Source organism: Emydura macquarii, unplaced genomic scaffold (genome assembly GCF_026122565.2).
Source record: "Emydura macquarii macquarii isolate MOO-44397 ecotype Brisbane River unplaced genomic scaffold, CSIRO-AGI_Emac_v2 contig_2825, whole genome shotgun sequence".
In the NCBI taxonomy this organism is placed as follows: domain Eukaryota; kingdom Metazoa; phylum Chordata; order Testudines; family Chelidae; genus Emydura; species Emydura macquarii.
In genome coordinates, this window is record NW_027132962.1 from 200,267 (window position 1) to 214,851 (window position 14,585).

A 14,585-nucleotide genomic window follows, 5' to 3' on the forward strand; every position below is an offset into this window, starting at 1 on the left:
TGTTTGAAAACTTCAGCTGGAATAGCATCGGGACCAAGCGATTTGTTGTTTTTCATGACTTGAACAGCCTTCAACCTCGACTCATGAGGGTAGATTGGCAAGTGCAATAGATATGGGCTGTTTGTGCCATTATCCAGTGACTCATCGGAAACAGTAGATAAACAATTAGTTGAACAAAAGTTCATTAAAACATTCACGCCACCATTGGTAGATAGCAGTGCAATTTGTGATGAGATTCACCCTGAGGACTTGTTAGTGGTGTTAAGGCAGAGCAGGTAGGATTGTATACAGCTTTAACCTCATGATAGAGACCATTAGAATCATGTTTATCAACAAGGGTCTGTAGTTCATCTGCTTTATGGTCAAACCACATATTTTGCGTTTGGCAGAGTTTGCTTTGGAGCATGCTACAAGCTGCCTTATATCTAGCCTTTTTTGACTCAGAGAGTGCGTCAGCTAAAAGTGTGGCATGTGCTTGTCACTTGACATCAAGGATATTCAGTATTTCAGGACCACTATCATTGAACCAGTCTACAAGACGGTGTTTTGTATACCCAGCACAGTCCACAACAATGTTATTGATTGACTCATACAGGGATACTCATTCAGCAGATACGTCATCACTGATCACTGGAAGAGTTTCTAAAACAGTTAGGTATGTTGAAAATTGTTTGGCAATTGACAGCTCTTTCAGCCAGGCAATATTTACACACTTAACTGACTGGTTTTTATGCATTTTCAGACAAAGAGAGGGGAAAGCTTTGATCATACAAAATGGTGGTCAGTCCAACAATCAGCTCCGCGTAGTACCTGAGTTTTGTGCACATCTGGTAGGTTGCGCTGTCAGACCAACACATAGTCAATCAGATGCCAGTGACACGAGCAAGGCTGCATCCGGATCATTTTGTATTTGTCAGGGATCAGAAGACAGTGTTTGTAATAACTTGATGGTGCTCAACACAGATCAGCAGCAGAAGTAAGCCATTGTTGTTTGTCTTGCTGATACCATGTTTGCCAAGTACGCTGTGCCACTTAGAATCATCACAGCCAACACAAGCATCACCTAAAATAATCAGCTTGTCCTCATAGGACATCAGTCAGATCAGGTCATTTAGTTTGGAATAAAATTGCTCCTTACCTTTATCAGAGTTAGACATTGTCTGTGCATAAGCACTGATAAAAGCGTATTGACTCCCTCTCAGGAGCAGTCGGCACTTCAGCAGTCTGTCATTTATACCGCTGCATAGGCTGTCCAAGTGAGAGACAAGATTCTTTCTGATTGCAAAGCCAACTCCTGTGTCACGTGGCTTGTTTTCTGGGAGTCCCTTCCAGAAGGGAGTGTACCCAGCACTCTCCTTGGTCAGTTCACCCTCTTCGGCAAGTTTCATCTCACTCCATGCCGCAATGTCAATTTGATATCTTTCAAGCTCTTGAGCAACTAGAGCAGTGTACCTGGCAGGATGATCAGTTTGGTTTGGATGATCAAGGATTGTACACACATTCCACGCCACAACATAAGAGACAAAAAGAAACTTTTCCAGGCTTCTTTGAGTTTTGATCACATGATGGGATGGCCACAGTATGCTGGTCAGAGCTTCTTGGGGATGAGCAATTTTTAGGGTACCTTTTCTAGTCCCCTCTTCGGATTAAGGTCTGCTGTACTGTTCCTGAATAGAGAAGCCGAGTAGATCAAGATGCAGGGCAACCAAAGTCTTGACCTGCCTGCACACAGGCTCACAACTGTGACTAGCAGTGTCCATCGCTTGTCACTTTCACCGTTCCCCCATCACCATGGGACTTGTTGGCTTGTTGAAGGAGAATTTGTTTAAAGTAGACAAGCCGTTGCGCACCTATTCACACACTCTTTCAGCCAACAAGACCATTTCCAGTTACAAGGTAACTAAGAACAACTGAAGGACTTGCTGGCTCCTGGTTTATTTTTGGAGTGACCTTCTCGTGCCCAGTTGCCCCGTTTAATGAGCCTGGTCTGAGCCCTGTTAGCTAGGATGTTTCAAAGTAAGCAGCATCACTGGAGTTGATTGGACTATTTGGAGAGTAACTACTCAGCATGAATAAAAGTAGCAGAATCTGGCCCTATATGTCCAAAAGTATATTTATCTGACTGTCTACAGCAAATTCTTTAGATAATTCAGTGTGATTATTGCAATGGCTTATTGCTTCTTTTCTCTTTAGTTTGCAAGGTGCTCAGATTTAGGTTGCTTGCCTATTTATTTTTAGCCCTATCACTTTCACTTGACTTTTCATTCAGGAGTTTACACCGGATACGTCTGGTGACCTATACAGGTGCTGGTGAGTTGACCACAAGAATGGGAACCCATCCTGCATTCCTGTCCCCATGCTGACTCACGGTTTGACCTTAGGCAAGGTATTTAACTTCTTTTCCTCAGTTTCCTCTTTTGCACAATGGGAGTAATAGTTACCTCGCTCCTTCACCTGGATGTTACGCTGATTGATTAGTGTTTGCAAAGCTCTTTGAAATGTTAAAAATGAAAAGTATTAGGAATTATTATCCCAGAGTAAAATTTTCAAAAGCACCTGAGAGTCCTGTTTTCACAAGTGTTGGGTTTTTTTTGGTGCCTAAGTCTCACTGACTTTCAATGTATAAGGCTCCTCATTGCCTAAGTCACTTTTCAAAATGAAAAGTGCTGGGGTGCTTTTGAAACTTTTATCCATGGATGATAATTCTTTGTACTTTTCATGTTCAGTATTTCAAAGAGCTTTCCAACCACTCATTAATCATCATAACATCCAGGTGAAGCAGAAGGGAGGTAACTGTTACTCCTACTGTACAAAAGAGGAAACTGGGGAACTGATAAACAGAAAAACCAAAATAAAACACTTCAATATTCCCAAGTCAGAATGTTTCATTTCAATCTAAAATGCTAAAACAAAACGTTTTGCCATTTCCAAATTAAATTTTTTCAAAATGTTTTGTTCTGCAATAGTAATTCAACTTTTGTCCCAGTTCAAGACAAAACAAATGTTGACATATCAGAATTTAGAATCAATGTTTGTTGTGCATGAATAATACAGTATTTCTTCCTTAAATTTACAGCAAACAACCTAAGGGTAAACACTGAATATTACAGGGATTTTCAGCTGAATCTGTTACTTGGTATACAAATTAAAATTAATTTAAAATTAGACCTTTAAGAAAAATGTTTTGTTTTGTGTACCACCTTTTTCTGATCCTTCTTGGTAATAAATGGTTGCTTTGTTATCCTTCACACTCTCAACAGAGTAAAAACTCATTGTAAGGCAGTGATTGACATATATTTGAAGAAATTGTGGAGGCTCAAAACTTGACCTGGCTCTTTCCTTTCTTACCTCTATTGTGAATTCAGTATAATATTATATTTGCAATTTTTCATATATTTCTGTAAGTAGATAAATAACCCTGAGCCACAAACTTGCCTTTCATGTGTATCTATAGTGGGGCAAAACAAATGATCAGAGAGTGTACAAACTTCTGGGTTCTTGAGCAAGCTACCAACCCTTTAAATTTCATGCACCAGTAATGCTAATACAATTGGAGCACTAGTTGTGAAATATATTGATAGAAACAAAACCAAGGAAATTCCTTCTTGCAAAAAGGCAGTGGTAGACTCTAAAAGGGTCCCATCTGTTGCAATTAACATTTATATTAAATGTACTATGAAACATTTTAAAAGCTGGAAAATAAAGTGCATTTAGTAAGTAGTAATTTCTCATGGAGTTTGTGTCAACAGTATGAAATAAGAACAATTCCATTGAAATGAATGAATTTTGATCAAAATTAATTATGCACAATGCACAGGGGGTGTATTCATATGAATTAATTTCATATGAATATTGGAAGACTAGAAAATGTGTACTGTTAGACTCAAATACACTACTGGTGTACACAGAGCACCCATCGCAATGGCGCCCCAATCTCTGCTAGGATTTCTAGGCATTTCTGTAATGCAAATAATAATAATAATAATAGATTTTTGACTTAAGTGGAGTTACTGCTTCTTTTGCTGGTCATGAATTTGGACTTTGTGCTTTGCCTGAAATTTGGAATGAAGTCAGAGGTGATCAAGATGCTGTTTAACATCATGGTGACAAAATAGCTGAAGACGGCAGGGCACCCTTTCAGAGATTTTTTTTCTTTTTTGGCTTGTGATTTTTAGAACTCTGAAGTATTGTTTATTTTGACACCTGAAGTTTTTAAGGCCATGTTTGTGTGTTTTGTGGGAAAAGCAGTAAAATGTGTTAATGGCAAAAGAACTTGGTGTCTGAAGTTATCTTAGGAAGCTGTAGTTTATTATAAATTATCCCAAGATTGTAAATAATATGTGAATTTAGAAATTCTGATTATAAAATTTTGATGCATTTCTAAAAGCTTCACTGAGCTCAAAATGGAATTTAAAAGTAACATTTCATTAGCATTTTTCAGGAATGCTGTTTAGTCTACTAGGCCTGAATTTAGAAGTTCCACAAACAAAAGAAATACCTTAATTTTTGCAAGAATATTTAGCTAACAGTTTCAGCAACAAGAGCTGATGTCTACAGCAAAATAACAGAGCTGCTAAATGTTATTAAATCATAGTAATTGTGGCTGAGTTAAATCCCAATCCTTCATCAGGATCCTGCCCCCACGTGCTGGCCTCCTGACTTTGACAGAACTCTGCAGGGGCGCAAAGGGTTCACATTAGTGGGTCCCAGTGCAGATGGGCCTTTAGTACACATCAAGGTTTATTTTTCTATATAAATGGCCAAAAAAGTCAATGTGATTCTTGCCTTTTAAAAATTATGCCGGTGCTTAGTAAAGACTAGACAAAACCAGTGTAAGTGAATAGACCTTTTGGCTCATACTTTTCCAGTAAATAAAGAATGTAAAGTGGCCTGAAATAGTATTTTGCACTGATTGACTTATGAAATGATGTAACTACAACCACATTTTAAAATAATGAATTGAATTTAATAAAACCAGTGCATCAAAAGGTTGTTGAAGAGTTGTGCAAGTTTACTGGTCTAAAACCTAAGCTTTACGACCCACTTCTTCCTATGTTCCCCTCATTTGGATATACCTTAACTCACCATTATTATTACTTATTATTTGTATTGCTCCACTAGTGCATACAGGCACAGGTCAAGATTGGAAGCCTATTGTATTAGGTACTGTATAAACATATAGGTAGAGACAGTCCCTGCCCTGAAAAGCTTCAGGCTAGGTCTATGCTAGAAATTTTTGCTGATATAGTGGTGTCACTCAGGGTTTTTTCCTCCTTTTTTATACATTTTTATATTGGTAAAAACTCTAGAATAGATGCTTTAATACTGGGGGAAAAAAGTGCTTTTGTGGATATAACTTATTTCACTTGGGAAACTGGTAGTATAAACTATATCCGCAAAAGTGCAGAACCTGCATCTACGCTAGGAAGGTTTGCTGGTATAGCTCTACCGACAAACTTTTTCTAGCGTAGAGCTGGCTTCAGCTTAGGCTGCTAAAAACACAAGATACATTACAGATTAGAAGGCATACAGCTGAATAGTAGCATTGGTGTACCAGGTCCCAGCACAGAGGCTTATTGTTAAGATAGAAAGTGAACTCAGAGTGCTAGCCTCAAAAGCTTGCAACAGTACCAAAAGGAGAGACTGGGAATGATTATGTGAAAAGATGTGCCAGCATTCAGATATTGGTTGAGGACTCTAGGTGTTCTCTCACTCCAATAATTAATCATCATTTAAATTTTCTCCATAACATTATACTTAGCAATTATCTCAGACTAGTAAAGAATTGTTTTACAATACAACCAGTTTCTCCTGACCATTCCCTGCTTTCCCCTGAAAAATGAGTCAACAGAAGTGGTAGGAGTTGTTTTGTAATTAGGTCCCTAGCTGCTTGCTGGACTGATGAAGTTGTGTTGTGTAATAATCTGAAGTTTATTTTGTTAGCAGACTTTACTTTCCAAATCTTTCCCCCCTTCCAGCACCCCAAGGTACAGCTCTACTGGATCAGTTACCATCTGCTCCAGTGTTTGCATTTAGCCTGCAGGGCCAGTGATCTCACAAATATTTCCTGTAAATGGAATCCCTCATGCCAGGCCTGTCACACAATAGATATATAATTGGATAAGTCCTAAACTGGAAACTGCAAACAATAATAATAAGAAAACATATTGTTTTGTATGTGGTGCATGAATCACTCCAAATGGGGATGTTTGTTGTTTACATATGAAACTTAAGTATCTTTTTCTTTTCTGTTTAACAATAATGAAATTAATTTAATAGCTAAACCTTCCTAGCGTAGATGCAGGTTCTGCACTTTTGCGGATATAGTTTATACTACCAGTTTCCCAAGTGAAACACAGGTGGACATCTGTGTGGAGCATGTGTATCTATCTACTTATGCTTGAACACACCTGCCCTGCCAATGATTTTTATAAGATACCAGACTAGATGGTGTGATGTTAGCTTGTGGAAAAGAAAGTGGGGAAAATCCAGGCTGCCCTTGTGCTATTCAACAAAAATCTGCTTCATTTAAAAAAATAAAAACAAAATATATGTCAGTGGTTTGGGTTTTTAAAAAATGAAGTGATTTTTAGACCTTATGAAATGTGACTGATTGATAGCCCTGGAGATTGAAGCCCTCCCTGTTTATTGTCCACAGAACATACGCAACAGGGCAGTGCCATTACAACCTTTGGTATCCTGTCCCACTAATGGGCCTCACCCCTAGATGGGACAGTGAAGGTAATTCAGAATTCACGTCCGTCTTTAGATTCTCTGCTAAAACTGCCAGCAAAGTGCTAATTGGTTTGGATTGTGGGCATATCCTCTTTGACTTGCATTGAGACCGTTTATGCAGTGAGACAGACACCATTTTACATAAGAAACTACCCCAATTCCATGTGGCATACCCTCCTCCCTTACGAATAGCTCCAGTGTTCATCTCTGCTGAGGCTCATAGTTTTCCCAAGCAGAGTGAAACTGATCCAATTCTTGTCAGTCTTACTGATTCCCACCAAATTTTTAATGGCAGTGGGAAAATGACCAGTGATAATGATTTCAGTCTGCTGCTGCTTCAGAAAGTTATAAATTGTAGCAGCAGCACTAGTGCCATTTGTTTGCAGACTCAGGAAGACAGCACTTCATTGGTTCACATTATCAAGGCAGCGTCACAGCTGGAAACTTAATTTTTAAAAAATTGAAGCTTAAATGCCACAGAAATTGATAGTTTAGTTTTAGCCCTCCCAGTTGATTAACCAAGGAAATTTTTTCACTCACCACAGGCTGAATGAATTATTCAGACTGTGCTCATGCTATTATTCCAGTAGTAACCAGTTTACAAATATATTTTCCATTTTGTTTGAGGGAGTGAGTATACAGTGCACTAGTCATAATTTGAAACACCACTCCAAGATGCACAACAGAGCATCAAAAAAGGAATTGAATTTACTTTCAGTGAAGGAGAATAATTGGTTTTTATACTTTAAAAAATCCCCAACCAGAAGGCTCATCTGTCTCTGAAAGATAAAGGAATTGAGTTAGAATCTGAGTGCCCTAATTGAAAATAATAGTAGTAATAATAAAGGGACTGCTCTGTATATTTTTCCGAACAGACTATGTCATTTATGTACTATTCTAGGCTTATTTATGATAAATGTTGATCAAAGGACCAGACAGAATAAGCCATTGAATCCTTTTAAATTCCAGGATAAAAGGATTAAATTTTATCAATGTAGCTCATCCGCCTAGCTGTCTTTCTGCTTTTTTTCTTGCATGCTTTTTTTTTTTTTTGAAACTTTAAAAGCCTCTTATTTTGGATTTTATGTTTAGCATGGCTAACACTATCAAAACTGAGGGTGAAATCTTGTCTGATTTAAGTCAATAGCAGTTTTCTTATTGACATCAGTGGTGCCAGCATTTTACCCACAATGCCTTTTAGGTTCCTAAATCCATATTCAGTCCCCTAATTAGAAGTGGCCTGATTATCAGAGGTGTTTTTCACCACCAGCTTCCATTGAGTTTAGTCTGAGTTTTAGCTCAATACTGTCCTATGCCGTCTAAAATAAACCTGAATAACCAAAATTTGATGCCATTAAAAAAAATGTGGGCCTTAATCTCTTTGAGTAAAACAAGGATAATACTTTCTCAGAGGTGGTGTATGAGGTTCAGTGTTGTACAATACTTTAAAGATGTGAACGGTTAAATGTTATCTAACTTACAATATCATTGGAGACTTTGATTGCCATATCCTTCTTATTTTCTGTTACACTTTCTGTGGAGTGCTGATACCCTTTGGGAGCATGGTTTTTCTTCCTTTTTCTGTGTTTGTATATATATTTTGTAAAGACAGATAGGTACATAATAGTTATAGGCAACCTTGGGCTTTACATAAATTAATATGATTCTCTTTTCATGTTAATGCACAAATAGGATCTACTCTATTAGTATGTTTAATATTGTGTAATAAAATATAAAAACATTTTTAACCCCAAAGAAAATTGAAATGTAGTTTTTGTTTTCTCTTAAGAGGCATTATTGATTTTGTTAGAGAATTCAGTTCAAGCTTCTGTCTCTCAAGGCACTTCTACAGGCCTCATTACTGTAGTGTCTGAGCGCTTAATATACAAAGAATTTAGCCTCACAACATCTTCTGTCTTCTCCTTTTTACAGGTGGAGAGCCAGATCATCATCTCCAGCTTTGGCTGCTTTGTGCTGTGTTGGCCACACAAAGCAGTTGTAAAGCAGCCCTAAAGGAGTACCTGAGCTTTCTCTATCACAGCAGGCAGCCCTCAGATGGGTTAGACTGATTCTGGGGCACTCACTTCCCTACCCCCTTCACTTAGTGGTGGGAGGGGATGGGACTGAGCATACCCAGTGTAATTTACAGTAGTCCCATAAGCTGCTCTACATTACACTGGGGGCCATTTAGGCCCCCTGGCCAGCCCAGGATCGGGGAGAGCATAAAAGTAGCATAGAATCCACCTTTCCCAGTCACCACTCTGCTAAGCTGCCCTGGGTGTAAACATGGTGCATTTGAGGATCTGGTGCAGAAAACTCAGGTACAGAAAAATTAAGGCCCCAATCCTTCCACATCATGCTTAGTTTGACTTCAGGGGAACTATTCACGTGCATAAATCTTCGTTACTCTAAGTGACTTGCACAAGATCACACACAAAGTAGGTGGCAGAACCAGGAACTCAACCCACATCTTCTCAGATCTAGACTAATGCTTTAACCATAAGACTATTCGACCTTTACCAGAAAAAAAAACAACAAAAAAACCCCAAACCCCACAACCATTTAAAAAAAAATTTTTTTTTGTATCTTATGGGACAGTTTCTGCCCTGATTTACATCCCATATAACTGATTAAAATCAGTGGGGTTACCCAGGAAGTCATGGTACAATTTTCTCTTTGAGTTTACTGTCTATATAATTCTATTGCTAGGACTTCTCATAAAACATCTTGCTGCGTTAATTAACACATTTATCTCTATTTAAAAAGCACTCGCCTAGAGAGAGAACTGAGTACTGATTTATGGTTCTTTAATTAGTTTGCTTCGAAACAAGCTGCCCTTGACTTATTGGTTCATAAAGGGAATTGCATTCTTACTCCACACAGCCTTGGTAGTCTGTACTCTTTCACTCTAGTTAACATATCTCTGTGTGTCAGCAGTTTGGTCATTTCAGTGTCTGCTTTGACTAATAATATGAATTAGCACCGCAATATTTGTTGACCACAAATGAGCAATCAAAAGTTGTGGACTGATACTTGTAGTTGGACATACCCAAGTCTGAATTTCCAGGCCTGAAATATATATTAAGTGTTTGCTGTTCTCTCATTTTACCCCAGCTACTTAATAAATTTGACGTAGTTTCCAATCAGTTATATTTGTAATTTATATATGATTACTGGTACAGAAAGCATTGGAAAGTACCTATTGCTAGTACTTCACATAGTTACTAAACAACAAATTGATTGCTTAAACGCCTCCTTGATTAATTAAGAAACTCCAATAACAAGTGGCTAAATGGGGACTTGATCTATGTGCCTGCACAGGGGAATGAGAACTAGGTTCTGGGCACACAGGAGTATGTGGGGGCTGCTACCCATTTCTCCAGAATAAGGGTGTGGGGAGTAGATGAGATAAGACAGGGAACAGGCAAAGACTGCGTTCCCTGTGCTTGCCAGTATATCTGAAATAGTAGGAGGAGAGTTGTAATTTGCTGTTAGCATATTTCTTTATTATTCCCCTCACCTTGAGCAAAGGGAAGCAGGGAAAAAGTTGTGTCTCAGCCAGCATAACACTTTCTGGTGCTACTGCTAGGAGGGTGCAGATTATGCACAAACCCACTGCTCAAGGCGGTGCTTAAAGACACCATCCAGCCTTAATTGAATCTGAACTTGGAGCCACATCCTGCTCCGATTGAAGTGAATGGATGTTTTGTCATTGGCTTTGTTGGGAGCAGGATTGAACCCCTGAGTTTTGGAGATTCTATAAATTATGTCTTTACTTACTATAAATTAATCTCTGTAGTAAGTGAAAAGTCCAGGAATAAAGGGATATAAGTACTTGCAACTGTGAGCAGTATCATTTTCAAGAGACATTTAAGTGAGGGTTTTAGTCTTCAGATTAAAATTACTACTTATCTCATCCTTCTGGTTATTTTCACTGCCCTTCTAACTTGGAGATAAAAATTCCTTAATGGTTTTTTTATGTGTTTTATTTCTTTTTCCATGATAATCAGATTTGCTCTGACTGAAGATGAAGCCAATTATCAAGAACAATAAATAAAAAGAATTGCATATTGCTTTCTCCCCACTGGAAGAAAGAGCAAAACAGACAGAACAAAGTTGGTTGCCAAGTATAAAGTACTAAAGGCAATGAGGAAGAACAAAGGCCCCATCCTAACTGAAGAGATCTAAGCACAGTGAAAACAGGCTGTCCTGATGTTATACATTAAAATATTTATAATTGCACAAACAGAATTCTTCTTTGAGTGCTTGCTCATGTCCATTCCATGTAAGGTGTGTGCACGCCACATGTATTGTTGCCGAAGATTTTTCCCTCAGTGGTGTATCCATTGGACCAGCTCCAGCACACTCTGGAGCTGCACGCTTATGCGCCGGTATAAGCATAAGTTCCTTCCTTTTTTACCTCTCGTGACAGTTGCTGGAACAACCCTACTTGCTGTGGCAAGGCTTCAGTAGTTTTCAGACTCTTTCTTCATTCGTAGTTTTCATAGTTTAGTGTATATAATTTTTGCAAGTCGTGTTAGTGTATATAGTTAGTTCCTATCATTGAAGGACTTCTTCGCCCCAGAGCCTGAGCATGCCTGGTCCACAGGCTTCAAGCCTGTGGCAAATCTATGCCCATGAGTGACCTGTACTCCTGCTGCTTGAAGTGCTTGGGGGGACCTCACATGAAGGCCAAGTGCCAGATCTGTCGGGACTTCAGGCCTCGCACTAAAAAGGACAGAGACATCAGGCTGAAGGCTATCCTCATGGAAGCCACCCTCAGACCAGTCTCTGAGCCGAACTGCTCCAATTTGGCACCAAGTACGATCAGCATCGGTGCGAAGCATGCCACCAGCACCGAGCTCTTCCTGGCACCATTCACCATCCCTGGTACCAAGGAAGAAGCAGCGCACTGACAGAGGGCTCTCGCTGGTGCAGAAGAGAGACAAGCGGAGAGAAGGCAGCACAGTGGGGCCCGTGCCAGACCCCTCTTCCACTCCCAGGCTGACGATGGCACTGTCGACGCTGCCTAGAGCACTGAGGCTGGTGCGGGACCCTCTGCCAATGCCCGGAAGTAGCCATGGTACCAGTGGTCTGACAGATCCATCGAGCCTGGAGGCTTTCCAAGCAGCTAGGGATCTTCTCTCTCTGCTGGCCCAGACAACTCCAATGGGACACCTGCCAGCTCTGGTGTCCAGAAGCAGAAGGGACCAAGGAGCATCGGGTGCCTTCCCAGCATCGGGCACCCCAGCGCCTTCTAGGGGTAAGCCTTCCCTGATCCCAGCGTCCCAATCACCGGTGTGTCGCTGGTTCCCAGATCCCCAGCATTATATGGAGATGGAAGTGGATACCACTCCATCATGGTCCCCGAGAGAAGACTCCTCTCTGGAGTCTGAAGCAAAACTTTACATACCACCTAACGCCCACCACTAGTACCAGCTTATGCTCCACCAGACTTCAGTGCTGGTCTCCCAGCTAGCACCTGGCTAGTGGTGGTCTCCCAGCCAGCACTGGCTGATGCAGTAGCCTTACTGGAACCCCTGGTGTTTTCCCCCGGAACCAGGTCCCTCTCCCATCGCTCCTACTCAGTGGCTTCCGAGAGACAGGCTACCACTCCTTCCTGTTCATCACTGGACCCTGACTTAGGTACTGACCCCAGTACCAACGTCCAGGAGATGACTCCAGTGGATGTAGTTGACACAGGGGAAGAGGAATGAGCCCCTCCTCCAGTGCAAGCCTCCTCCTCCTCCTCCTCAGCTGAGGCTGTCATGAGTCCCAGTAGCCTGCTTGCACAGGATGATTTCAGGGCCAATCAGGACCTTCTGAAGCAGGTTGTGGCGAACCTGGGCTTGGAAATTGAGGGGCTCGAAGAGACATCACACAGCTTTATTAATATCCTGGCTGCAGTAGCTCCATCCAAGGTGGCCCTACTCATCAATGACATGATGATGGGACCAATCAAGGCCCTTTGGCAGTTCAAACTCCTTCTCTGCCCCCCACCTCAAAGAGGGTAGAGAAGAAGTATTATGTGCCAGCAAGTGGGTTCAAATACCTGTACTCGCATACACACATACCCCCAAATCCCTGATGCTGTCTGCAGCAAACAAAAGGGACAGATGGGGCAATTGGGTGCTAACTCTAAACAAAAAGATGCCAAGAATTGATGGGTAGCCTTCAACTACATATCTCCAATCAGCGAGCTTTGCTGGGGAGATAAAATTTTAATCTGTGGGACTCCATGACCAAATTCAAAGACTCCCTGCCCCCAAGATTCAAGGCAAGAGTTTGCGGTTCTCTTGAAGGAAGATAAGAATGTGGCCTGGACCTCTCTCCAGGTGGTTCTGGACTCAGCAGCCAGGACAACGGTCTCCACTGTCATCATGAAGCATTATTAGCTCCAATCTTCTGGATGAGGTCTGACAGTCCATCCAGGACTTCCCCTTCAAAGGCTCCTCTCTTTTCTCAGAGCAGATGGACATGAGACTTCATAGGGGACAGGAGGGGTCCCCTATGATCCTTAAGCCTTTATGCTCCGTTAGCTTCCAGGAAGCACTTCAGACTCCAGGTTCTTGGCACCTCCAAGAAAGGAGCCCTACAAAAGGCAGAGGTTATGAATGGTGCCAACCACTCCTGTCCACCTCAGCCTCTCAGTTGGGGTCTCAAAGATACTCTGGTGGGCTCAAGCAGGCTTTCTGAAGGTGCTCACCCTAGGGCAATGTACCAGTTCTCATTTCAGATCCAACCCCCTCTTATGTTTGTACCATCTGTCGCCCTTCAGCCTGGCATGGTCATTCATAACATCGGATGGTTGGGTCCCGAATACAGTGACAGTCGGATATACCCATCAGTTTTTATCCACCTCTCCCTCCAACCCTGTCCCTCTTCAGGGACCCTTCTCGTGAGCAACATCTCGTCCAGGAGGTGCAGTCCCTCCTATGTATGGGAGCTTTGGAGGAAGTTTCTCCACACTTGAGAGGGAAAGGGTCTTATTCCTGGTATATCCTAATCCCAAAGGAGGTCTCTGGCCCATCTTGGACCTGCGTTGCCTCAACAGCTATCTGAAGAACTGAGGTTCCATATTCCCTCCCTGGATCCAAGAGACTGGTACTCCACCCTCGACTTAAAGGACACGTACTTTCACATTTCTATTTTCCGTGGCCACAGAAGCTTCCACGTGTTTATAGTTGGACAACACCACTAACAATTCACTGCCCTTTCCTTTGGCCTACCGGCAGTCTTCCCCTCAAGTTTTTATGAACTGTTTGGCAGTCACAGCAGCCTTCCTCAGGTGATGAGACATATAAGTCTACCCAGACCTTGATGACTGATCAAAGATTGGTTGCAGACTCAAGTACAGAACAGCATTAGCATGGTCCGAGCCACCTTCAGAGTGTTGGGCCTGCTGATAAACGAGCAGATGTCAGTTTTGTCCCTGTCCAGAGAATAGAATTTATTGGGGCAGTGCTTGTCTCAACCCAAGCAAGGGCCTTCCTGCTGGAGGGCCAGTTCCAAACCATGTCAAACCTGATATCCAAGGTCATGGTTTATATTCAGCATTGTTATCCATGTCTCCCAAATCTATTGGCACAAGCTTTTATCTAATATGCACTTTTAATACTTGTTTGTGGTGTAAAAACAGGTTTTTGTCTGCTCTTCAAATTTTACATGGCTTTCTCATTGTGTGGGAGCTATGAAAACGTAGCCCATTATGCCTTCTTCCTTTTGTTTCTGTTTATATTTCTTGATATTGATTACCGTGTTATTTCTTGCTTAAAATGCTAGTGAGATCAATAAGAAAACAAATCAGAAAATAAAATATAACAAGGCTTTTCTAAACATAGTTTTGGTGT

General features: G+C 41.2%; 1 protein-coding gene across 5 annotated transcripts in view; it reads left to right on the top strand.

Annotated features, from left to right (window-relative positions):
- The window catches only part of BCL2 (BCL2 apoptosis regulator), a 121,944-nt gene that overhangs the window by 32,082 nt on the left and 75,277 nt on the right, over positions 1-14,585 (top strand). Inside the window, exon 3 of one of the 5 annotated variants that reach the window (XM_067567936.1) lies at positions 10,746-10,861. The exons of the other annotated variants lie outside the window; for them this stretch is intronic. Within the exon in view, the coding sequence (XP_067424037.1) occupies positions 10,746-10,760 (15 nt within the window). The 3' untranslated portion in view covers positions 10,761-10,861. Of the gene's footprint in view, positions 1-10,745; positions 10,862-14,585 lie in introns of those variants that run through there. 5 annotated transcript variants of the gene reach the window in all.